Source organism: Pholcus phalangioides, unplaced genomic scaffold (genome assembly GCF_987345545.1).
Source record: "Pholcus phalangioides strain wild (caught in Gottingen) unplaced genomic scaffold, Ppha-v1.0 ptg000039l_1, whole genome shotgun sequence".
Taxonomy (NCBI): domain Eukaryota; kingdom Metazoa; phylum Arthropoda; class Arachnida; order Araneae; family Pholcidae; genus Pholcus; species Pholcus phalangioides.
The window spans coordinates 15747433-15759666 of NW_028301625.1; the positions used below are offsets into that span (position 1 = coordinate 15747433).

Genomic DNA, 12234 nt, shown 5'->3' on the forward strand with positions numbered 1-12234 from the left:
ATACATTATTCAATCAAAACAGATTAAAAGTAAAAGCTGAATAGTTATGATTTTTTTTTAATCAGATGATTCTTTTTGAAACACCCTGTATTACCAAAAAATTGAACAATACTTTTGGTCTCAATGTTGCATTCATGTAAATCCAGTTTTTTTTTTTTTTGTAATGAACAATTTAAAAAATAAAAACCTATCGCAACTGAAATCCTTGAAAGAAGACAAAAGTATACCATTCCTATATATTCCAAAATTTTTAATCACAGAAAAAAAAATATTGTACAAATATCCAATCAAGTTTTTTTCAAGTACTTTAATTGTCTTTTAATTACAAATAACAAATTGTTTGTATAAGTTAATATAAGTTAACAATTGAATCTTTAGAATAGTATTTTTTAATTTGAATTTTTTCAAGTGCAACACGGAAATTCAAATGTGAGTTCAAGTGTGGCGCAGAAATTTAAATCTGGGTTCAAGTGTGCCGGCAGATAAAAGGTTAAAAAACACTGCTTTACAGACTAGCATATTTAGTAAAGTCCCAGTCATTTTAGACGTGAAGTTTGAGCAATCTTGAATCTATTTCTAGACAGCTAGAAAAAAATCTATATCAGTTCGGATTTGAATTAGAAAATGAAGTCCACACACAAAATGTGGGAAAGACTACAGTGTGCTCATTTCTTTTTAATCAAAACTCATTAAATCTGCAAAAGACTAAAAATGTGTAAATTATTAAGCAACCCCATGCAAGTCATAACACATCAAATAAACACATCATAATAAATATATCCATCAATTGTGTAAGAAACAATCTGGTTAACAGAATATGTTTTTCATTTAATTGAAGCTGAATGGCCCTTTGGTTGTACATAGAGTGAACAGAGAAACCTGCACCATATTTGATACCGAGCTGCCACCAGGCATTTATTTTAAGGGAAACATCCCTGCATTGATGAGCCTTAATGGCGATCACCAGTGCATACCATGATTATGGGTGTTTTATATGGTACAATTTTTTTATATATAACATTTCTTACATGTGTATCCATACCAAATTTCATTAAAATGTATCCATCAGCCTTTATAAATAAAAGCACCCTACAACAAAAATGTTAATCCATGAAGTTAATTCAGACTCAATGACCTTTCATGTTACATAAACACAGATTTTTGGTATTCATATTTCTTGCTTGTAGTTCATTTGTTTATTGTTTGTTTCTTATTGTTAGTTTATTCATTAATGCTAAATTAAACTTGAAAGATTAGATGAAAAAATATGCATTTTTAATGGTTAACAAGATTTGTTTTAATTAATAAGCAATTAGTTAATTTAAATATAAAAAATCTGATTTTTTCATATCCTGTACTAGATTCATTTTATGTTCAATCTTGGAATGTAGGTTTTGGGCATCCCTGCGCTGATGAGCCTTAATGGCGATCACCAGTGCATACTATGATTGTACCATGATCATGAGTGTTTTGTATCGTACTATTTTTTTATATAACATCATTTCTTATGTGTAATCCATACCAAATTTCATCAAAATATATTGATCAGTTTTTCAAAAATTCTACAAAATGTCTAAATTCTCTTAATTTTGAACACCAGTGTCCTTTTTCTACTCTTTATATAATTGTATTCAAATAAAATATTATGAAAATGTTATTTCATTTTGTGACCTAGAAACTTCACCCTTTCTGAGCTCAGCTGTGTTTTGTCAATAAGTATATAGTGAAAAGATTACATGCTGCTACTTCTGGAACCAGCAAAAATTTTCATGATTGTTTTGTGAAACTCTATTATATATTTTCAAAAGTCATGTATCTTTAATATCTACATGCTTTAAGGTAAAAAGTCTGCAAATTTTTCGTAGGTCATTGAGGAAAAATTGCAGCAAGACACTCGAATCACTGTACTAGGCCATGTCCAACGTGGAGGAAGCCCTTCTGCATTTGACAGAGTTTTAGTAAGTACAATTTTTTCAATTTAATTATCACTATTCCAATTCATTTTACTGAACTTTTTTTAAAGCTTCTTTAAAATTTTGTTCATTTCAATTCTTTGTGCTAATGTTTCTACACAACAGACATACATTTATTTCACAAAGTTTTTACCAAAATGCTTACATTTTTATTAGTTTTCAGTGAAGAGAACGACAGAAATATACTCACGTTGCAGAATATAGCTCTCACACATACATATCGCTGGTTGATAAGAAGCATACAGTAGAGTCCTAATAATTCAAGTCTCAAAAGTTTGAGGTGCTGGAATTTTTTTAAATTCCTTCTGAAAACCTTACATTACATGCAGCTCAATAAATACTCCAATCTTATATTATTCAATCTTATTATTACCAATCATCGTACCAATTACGTACCAATCTTATTATTTTTTTATTTCCATTTCTTTTCCTATGTTTGCCCTATGCTTTATCATTCAAAATCTCTGTTTAAAAAAATTTGATTTGTTACTTGCAGAAAAAACCAAAATTTTCTAAATTGGTAAAACAACTTGTGTCGTGTAAGGCAGTGACTCCCACATTTTTTCGATCACTTAGCCCTTTTTGAAATCAATTCATATTGAGGAGCCCCTGTGGCATCTTTTTTTATAATGTATTTACCGATTTATTTTTCTTGGAAAATGGCTGAGAGCCCCTGAGAAGTGTATGTTTAGTTCCAAGTGCTACTGAGAGTTCAGGTTGAACTGCTGGTGTAGGGAATCCAACTGAAAGACTTGGATAATCAGAAAGTTAGTTCTTGAGTGGTATGTCTGTCTAAAAATATTTACAATACTAATAGGAATGTTTGTTGATAATTTTCAGGATATTTTAACATTGCTTAGCCAATGTGCACTGAGATAGTGTTTCCACCTGATATGACTTCTTTTTTTTTTTTTTATACAAAATCTACTTCTTTTCTTCTTTTCTTCAACCTAATAATAAAGTTTTAGTTCAAAATTTCAATGTTTTTATTACCAAGTATGTGTAAAATGATCAAAAGCATAAATTCTGATATGCTAATCATAGTACAGTATTTCTTCTTGGTAACTCTTGAATGATTTGCACGGATTTAGAACAAGTTTTTCCATTAGACTATCACAAACTATTCTCGTAAAGCAGGCATTAAGCATATTCAATAAGTTTTGGAGGTGCCAATCACAGTGCAATAATGTAGTAGCTAGCATCACTAATGAATGATAATTTTAATTTTCTTGCATTTCCCTTGAAGCTTAAACAAAATCAACTGCATATGCTCAGGCACTGAAATATAGTATGAAATATTTCAGTGCTGTCAACCCAACTTAGAAAACTTGATTCATAAGTTGCAAGTTGTTTTTTAAATCATTTTGATACTGTTTTCAGGGTTGTCGTATGGGAGCTGAAGCTGTGCATGCTTTGATGGAAGCAACTCCTGATTCTGAGGCATGTGTAGTTTCTTTGGATGGAAATCAAGCTGTCAGAGTTCCTTTGATGCAATGTGTAGAAAAGGTGATTATAAAAATTAATTATTGTATTTGAAATTAATAGGGTTTCTCAAAATGAACAAAATGAAGCTGATTCAAAACTGATTGAATTCCATTTATGAAATACAACTAGAAGATCCATCATTTAACTGGTGTTCAATAATTGAAAATAAATCAACAAACTATGCTTACAATCAGTACCATATGCTGTGAAACCTTGCTACTCGATATAGTGAAAATGGAACATATAGAGATCAAAATCATTTTCCCATTCCAGGCAGGTTTTCATTTTATAAAGATCCATGCAAAATCTAAGCTGTAATTTGTTTCTATCATCATGTAAAACTTCAAATTTTCAGAATATGACCCAAGCAGGGTTTAAGCTACGGTCGCATTTTTCGCAAAATGCGAAAGAAAATCGTAGAATGCAAAAAAAGTAGTAGCCAATTTCGCAAAAATGCGTACAGAAGGTATGCAACGAGTAGACATCCAACCATCAATTATTACATTAGGGGTCATTCAAGTATTACGTCAGCATCGGGGGTAGGGGGTTTCGGATTTGCTGACTTTTGATGACAAGGGGAGGGGGGGTTTGAAGGTTGCTTACATCATCAACCACCCTTTTTGAAGATATGAAATATTCTAAGTTGCTGACTAAATTTTGCTGACAAGGGGTGGAGGGGGGTCAGTGTTTTGCTGACAAGGGGGGAGGGGTCAAAAATGGCTAAAAATCTGCTGACGTAATACTTGAATGGCCCCTTAGCATCGTAGCATTTTGCTAAAGCTTTTCCCCCTATTTTCGCTTTTTTGCGAAAGGAAATTTTTATCCAGCTTAAACCCTGGACTCAAGCTAATATAAACCAACTGGTATTAAAAAGAGAGATGCATATTTTGTATTTTTTCACATTTGTGTTGCTCAAATTACTATACTCTTGGAAGGGCATTCTTAGAGCATATTAGGCAAAGTTTATTTACTCTTCCAAATGACTATGTTTGAAATTTCATATTAATGCACTAATTGGTTAAATTTTATTATAAAATTCTCTCTTGAATAGAGCAATAAAATGAACATGTTTCTAAAAAGTAAAAACCTTTTAATATTTAAAATTCAGTTTGAATAGAAATTATCAACATTTTTTAAGAAATATGAGTGTTTTTTTAACAAAAGCCACCATTTCCATCGTAAATGAAATGCTAAGCAGTCCTTTACTAAATTTTTAATAGTTAATCTGCTTCCACCTAAGCCCTTACTTCCAGAACAAGTTCGTATAGGTAATAAACAGTAATCATTTTTCCCAAGTAAAAGAGTTCCCTCAACAAAAAAGGGGGATCAGTATGACTTAACTTCTTCCCACCCAAACTATAAAAATTGCACTTGGCCAAAAATTCTTTGTTTTAGCAGGTTTTTTCAAATCTAAAAACAGACTGAGTATGCCCTCTGTTCAGTTCCAAAAAGGTTTCCCATGATTAAAAAAACATGGATTATTGACGACTATTTTTCTATTCCATTTAAGACACTTTCCAAGGTTGGTAAAAAAACTGGGTTTTTTTGGTTTTAACCAGTTTTTGGTTTAAATAGCATTAACATTAAAAACAGTAAAATTTATAAAAAATCATTCAAACTGCTAATAATTAATTAAAATAAAATGTTTATTAATGTAATTAACACTATTCCCATATTAATTAATCTACAAATATTTCTTACATTTTAACAAAAATCCACTTTTGCAATTTAGTTATTTTTTACTTAACTCAATGAATACTTTGTGTTTGAAAATTCTTAATGTTATTAACCATATAATATACATAAAGGGTTTTTTTTTTCTCCAGCAACTTTCAGTATGCTTAATCAGGAAGCTATTTTTCAAAAACCGCTACAAAAATTAGGTGAATATAATGTATTTAATGGAGCATAAATAATGCAGATTAATTAGCAATGATTTACGATATACAGGGTAATTGTAACTGAAGTTCTGATTTCAAAACACTTTAAAAAAAGAACCACCATCAGAATGACTTCAAAATTTACATGAATATTCCTGAAGCAATGGAATTTTAAATGGCAAAGGGGGAAAATATTTAAAAATATAAAACTAACAACACTACTCATTCAACACGTGGTAAATTTGCTTGCAGAATGGAAATGATAGTCAGTCAGGGCAAAATTATAACTTAATTAACATTACACGATTTCATAATTCATGGAAACATTACAAAAATGAAGGAATTGAACAAATAAAACTACAACTTAAGAAATTTTAAATATGTTGTCCACTGTGTTCTTTCTATGAGGTGAAAGCACAAAAATGCTTGTTGAACAACAGATCAGAGTATGCCATGGTGGGCATGATGTGGATGTGCTTGCAATTTGACCACTGTTCATAACATTTTGAGGTTACCCCCCCCCCCCCTTCCCAGCCAGAAGTAACAAGGGTTAAGGTCAGGTGAACTGACAGCCAGGTGTCATGTCATCCTGTTATTCTCAAAATGGTTCTTCAGCAGCTGGTATTGCAATGTGCATCTTGATAAAAGTTGTACTATCCACACACTGATGTTGTTGAAGTGCCGAAATGATGTGGTTACACAAAATGGTATTATCCAGCTGGCCAAGTACAGCATCATCTACTTGCACATTTTGCACTTTTTTTTGACAAAGAAATTTTCATTGCTTCAAGAGTATCCATGTAAATTTTCAAGTCATTCTGACCAGTAATTCTTATTTCATAGTTTTGGAATCAAAACTTTAAATTGTAATCACCCTGTATATAGCTGATTATTTTTCGTAAATCTGTTACTATACAGTAGAACCTTGATTAACTGGGCTTAATGGTGAAAGTATAAAAAAATATTATTGAATATTAAAGACTGGTGATATACATTATGACGTGCTACTTCTTATGGGAAAGAAAATGAAAATGTAAGGTAATGTATGTGTGTAGCTACTAGTACACTGGTCTTTGTCCTTTAGGGACAGCTGGTGTCTATTGGATTATAGGACCACCTGCCCCTAGCATGATGGTGTCACTACTGTTGCTGCTTCTTTGTGAAGGAAAAAACAAAAAAAAAAACCCCTGGAGATAATGTACCTCTACATTTAGATGTGTAATGCAATCCTTATTCATGAATTTGCTAAAGATATAGAGCATCAGAATGTAGCCAAAACTTAAAAAATGTGATAAGAATGAGAAATTTTGGCTTCTGTATATCACTTTAAATAACTGATACTTTATATGAAAAAAATATATACATTCAAGCCACTTTTATGAGACTTTTTGGAAAAAACCACTTATACCACCTTATACCATTTAAAGATATATCATCAGAATGTCCCCAAGAATATAAAATGTGGTAAGAATGGAAAATTTTTGCTAATGAACCAATATGATATTTTTCAAGGAAAAAAATCATATTTAAGCTCCTTCATTTGATTTTTGAAAAGAACCACTTGGTTTAAACCAAACGACCCTGGCACTTTCCATCTCATACAATGTCATGGACAGATTGCACTGTATAATGATGTCAAATTACCTGGACAGGTCATGTGGATCTTTTGGGAATAGGTGTGATGATCATGTTTATAAAAGAAAATGCTCTCTACAACAGTTGTTCTCAATCTTTTTGAGATCTATCCCGGTGAATCAAACTTCTATGAGTCTACAACTCAGTCTGGAATATACACTGCTCAAAACAATTAGGGGAGCAAGCAAAAAAGTGAAGAAAACCGTGCGAGACAGCCACATATTGGCATACAATGGATAGTACACGCGTATCAATGCGCAATACAGAAAAAAGACGTAAAAAAATTAGGAATTAAGCTTTAATTCTTTGAAAATATGGAAAAAACATGAAAAGATGATTTAGGGCAACAATTTGGTTACATGTAAACGATAAAAGTACTGTTTAGACATGATGCATGAGTTTTAATAGGGTGTGTGGTCTCCTCGAACAGCTAAGACTGCTGCACACCTGTTTGCCATGGATGCAATGAGGTTATCGATCAGACTTTGGGGAATACTATTCCACTCCTCAAGAAGTGCAATCTGCAAGTCTCGGACAGTAACAGGCGGCCTTGGTCACGCAGCAATACGTCGTGCGAGCATGTCCCAAACATGCTCGATTGGATTCAGGTCAGGAGAGCACGCTGGCCATTCCATACGCTGTATTGTTTCAGCTTCAAGCATGTTCTCCACCAGACGAGTTCTATGCGGTCGGGCATTATCATCCTGGAAAACAAAGGAATCTCCAATGGCTCCAGCGTAAGGGATGACATGAGGTCGCAGTATCTCGTCTGCATACCTTCGGGCCGTCAAAGTGCCATTCCGAATGATATGCAGGTCTGTACGTCCGCCTATGCTGATTCCACCCCATACCATCCAACCAGCTCGTCTGTATTATGAACTTTCACGAACGAATGCGGGGTTATTTCGAGTGCCCCTGTCCCTCCATACCAGAACACGTCGGGTGTCACACTCCAGACTGAATCGGGACTCGTCTGTAAACAGCACTTGGCTCCAATCATGTTGCTCCCAATCTCGATGTTCAGCAGCCCATCGTCTTCGGGCCGCACGGTGGCGTGGGGTCAACGGAATGCAGACCATTGGCCTACACGCATAGAGCCCTCCCTCATGAAGCCGATTACGTACTGTTTGGCTAGACACCCTTCGTCCTGCTGCCAGGAGCAACTGTCTTTGCAGCTGCGTAGCATTCTCTGTTCTGTTTCGACGGGCTGTTAACCGTATATACCGGTCATCAGTTGCTGTAGCGTGGCCGACCTTGCCCTGGTCAACATCTAACATTTCCTGTTTCTTGGAATCGATTCCACAGCATTGCAACAACACTTCTGGCGACTCCAACAGCGTCCGCGATACTACGTTGTGTTTGCCCGGATTCAGTCTGCCTATAACACGCCATGCCATGGATTCCGGTAAATCACGTTGTTGAGACATCCTCAAGTCACCTTGTGTCAAAAAAAAAATACTGCGCAATCGAATTTCACAGTAAAACAGACGTTTCTGCAACATCCCGATTTCTGCCCTTATCTCCTTTTTCTGGTTTTTGACGTCATGAACTTTGATTTGCATATGAAGTTTTCTTCTTCCGTTTCCTGCTAGTCTTTAAATTATGGATGATTCATTTTATGTTACTTATCGGTATACATCTTTGCGTAATTTTGTTAAAACCATGTGCTCCCCTAATTGTTTTGAGCAGTGTAGTTTACTTATTCATAAGATAATAAATTATTTATAAACAACCAATTACTTTTTAATTGTGTGCTAATTATTTGATTAAAGTCCTTTTGATTGATTAGTTGAAACCCTTTTAAGTAATTAATTAAAGCCTTTTAATTATAAACAATGTGTTTCATCAGCAACTGCAGCAAACATCCTCATTGCATAGGCTGCCGGAACTGGGGGGGGGGGGGCTTGCAACTGTTTGAGCCTCGAAATAAATTCTACGAGGAGGCCAAGTTTCCCCAATAATTAATAATTATAATTATAATACTATGCACCATTTCCTCTCTTGCGTAAGGGCTTGAGTCCCGTATATACAGGACAACTGGCAACTTTCAGCCCGCTCAGTATTTTTGTTCATTTTGGCATCTCTGCCTCATTGGAAAATATAATTGATTGCAAATCTATTGAAAGGTCTTGATATTCAATTTTATAGAATTTTTGCATAGTTTGTAAAAATAGGTAGTTTTCACAGTGGGATATGAAAATCTTGCCATACATTTAAATTTATTTGTGCTATCGTATATGAACCTTACACTTATCAATTAGTACATTGTTAATAATTTAATGTGAAATATATTTTATGAGCAAATTTTGTATTTAATCCTAGCAAAAAATTGTATAAATTTATAACTTTCCAAGCTTTTGGTACATTTGGCTTGAGTTCTTAGTGGTTCCAGTGCCAGTTCAAACCCTACTGGCAGCACAGTGATGATCGGCTGAAGTTGGTTTTCTGTGATTCCCAACTTTGAGACGTAAATGAGAGCTGATCTGCTCATTTATAAAAGTATCTGCACAGAAAGCAACAGACCTACAACAACGCAAATATTCAACCATTATACTTCACTAATAGTTTGAAAAATAGTTGCAGCACTAAAATTCAAGCACAACACTAGACTGTTAGGTACGCATGCACACTTCTAGCATAACTCATTCAGTTGTAGATGGAAGAGGGTTATCCAATCCTTTATACAGTTTTTCAAAAAGGCGCATGTGTAATCTTGTGGAAATGAAGCGAATTTACACAGTAAATATTCTGTCTCTGATTATACAAATACAACGCCACAACAGGCAAAATGCCCAACGAGGTGGCTGATAAAAATATGGATGTCATATATTTCAAAAATACAGCAACCCAATTAAAAATGCAATTAACACAAATTATAAACAATATATACACATGATAAAATATTATACAACGCCCATAAAGAATACTTATGGTTGTCTTATTCTAAGAATGGATAGCTTCTCGATTTACCCTAACATGTTTATCGTATTTATTTTTAAACGAGTCAATTGTGTTACAATTTACTACCTCCAGGGGTAAGCTATTCTTACCCCCTTCTGCATTTATTAACAACCCTATTAGAGAAAAATTCCCTGCGACACCATAACCTTGCATTGTCCCTCACCAATCGATACTTTTGTCCCCTTGTAAAAGCATTCGATTGGCGGTGTACTAAAAGTTCATGGTCCATCCTATCCATCCCATTGAAAATTTTGAACACTTCGATCATATCTCCTCGACACCTGCGTTCATCCAATGTAAACATATTCAAAAAATGAAGTCTCTCTTCATAACTCAAGCCCTGTGTGCCAACAAGTCTATGTCCCTCTGTAGGTATGGTCTCCAAAACCTTACAGCATACTCCAGTCCAGGACGAACTAAGCCTCGAAAAAGCGGAAGAATGACTTTAGGAGAACGCGAAGAGACCTTTTTGAAAATGAGACCAAGCATTCTATTCGCTTTTTTGACCACCGCTGAACAATGTCAAAATACCTAAGCCTCTCGTCAATGAGAATTCCCAAATCGGTGACCCTAGTTGCATCCGGATAGTGACACCATTCAACTCGTAAGTTATGACATGTCAGTGTATCTGTGCCATTGCGATTTTGCCTAACCCCACAAACATTTTTGTTTTAGAAAACATTTTAAATTGATAAAAACCTAAGCTGTCAATGAGCGGGTAGTTGGGAAAATACCAGTATTTTTTGTACAGAACCCGCAGGAGAAAACCCTCAGAAATTGGAAAATTTGATATAATAGCCACTCTTCCGAGACACAAATTTTTTCAGCAGCCATTCATGATAGCTTGCAGGGTTGTATAGTTTATGCCTATATAGTATGGTACACCTTTGTACTGAAAGGGTTGCTGTCATGAATGGGCATACCTAGCGAGTAGCGGGGGGGGCAGCTTTCCCCCAGAAGAAAAATTAAATTAAAGTGTATGTAGTAATTAACACACAGCACAGACGTATCAATTTAGTATCTGAGTTGCCCCCCTGTGTCTAAGTCATCAAAATCTCCACTTCTAACGCTGGCCACAAAATATACTCCAAGTCAAATTGATGGTTCTGTATGACACTTGCTGCCAAGCTTTGTAAATAAAAACTACAATGTAGGATGATAAAATAATATTAGAGAGAGTTTGATGTCAGATATTAGGCTATTGCAAAACATCTTTGAAAAAATTCTTCAGAGCTTGATAAAGTTTGAAATAACCGGCTGATTCATGGGCTAGATAAGAAAAGAGTATTTGGTGACAAGATCTGTATCCTGATGAAATTCTTTAACCAAATTCTGTCGGGGAAGAAATTTTAATCTCAAACTTTTGAAATATGCTTCATTTCAATATTTATGTTGTTTTATGTATTCATGAACTGAGGGTTGACTGTATTTTAATTCACATGGAAATTAGGAAGCTAAGCCATATATCATGAATTATTGATACTCAACTAACTACAATAAATTGTTGCATCAGACCAATTACTGATAAAACTACATTGGAAACTGAGTCATCATTTATATTAGAAAAATCGATTAGCATTTATTTTATGCTTATTTTTTAAGTTCAGTGACTTTTTTTTGTGATTTAAGATATTTTTCCTCATATACTTTTTAGACAAAAGCAGTTGGTTCTGCCATGACTAAGAAATCATGGGAAGATGCTGTTAAACTACGTGGAAGGTATATTTCTTTCTCATCTTGGTACCACATTTTTTAAATTTATTTTACTTTGTTTACTAAAGAGTGAAATTTTTTGATGCATACAATGTGTGCTCAAAACACTCCTGATTACACTGACAGAAATGAATGAGTTATGGGAACATGCATTTTAGCAAAGCTAATGCATGACCATTCTGAGTCATGGAACTAAGTTTTATAGAAATCTGCTGAAGAAGTTTTGCATTTGATTTTCAGAAACATCTGTAGATGTTGGCTGCAATCCCAATTGCATTTAACCTGGATCCAATTGACAAATAAATTTATAGTAAATAGTATGGAGAACAATGATACAAATAAAAATTGTTTTCCATAGATTTCCAATTCAGACTAGCTTAATTAATTCAATGAAAAAATATTCTATTACTATTCAAACTTATTAAATTTCAGTTAATTATAAACAACACAAATAATAAGTATATTTGCATTATTAATTTATCAAAAGGGTACATTCAGTAATAATTTCAAATATAATTCTGTTCAGTCAAAATATAATTTTCACGAGGTTGCTATTTTTTGTTATTGCCCAGTCTCAAAACCAGGGC

The 12234-nt window shown here is 34.0% G+C and overlaps 1 protein-coding gene across 1 annotated transcript in view; it reads left to right on the top strand.

Annotated features, from left to right (window-relative positions):
* LOC149065620 (ATP-dependent 6-phosphofructokinase-like) overlaps positions 1 to 12234 on the top strand; it is a 115897-nt gene that overhangs the window by 51627 nt on the left and 52036 nt on the right. The window contains exons 8-10 of the mRNA XM_089254042.1: positions 1866 to 1958; positions 3354 to 3479; positions 11589 to 11653. Of these exons, the coding sequence (XP_089110168.1) occupies positions 1866 to 1958; positions 3354 to 3479; positions 11589 to 11653 (284 nt within the window). The remainder of the gene's footprint in view (positions 1 to 1865; positions 1959 to 3353; positions 3480 to 11588; positions 11654 to 12234) is intronic.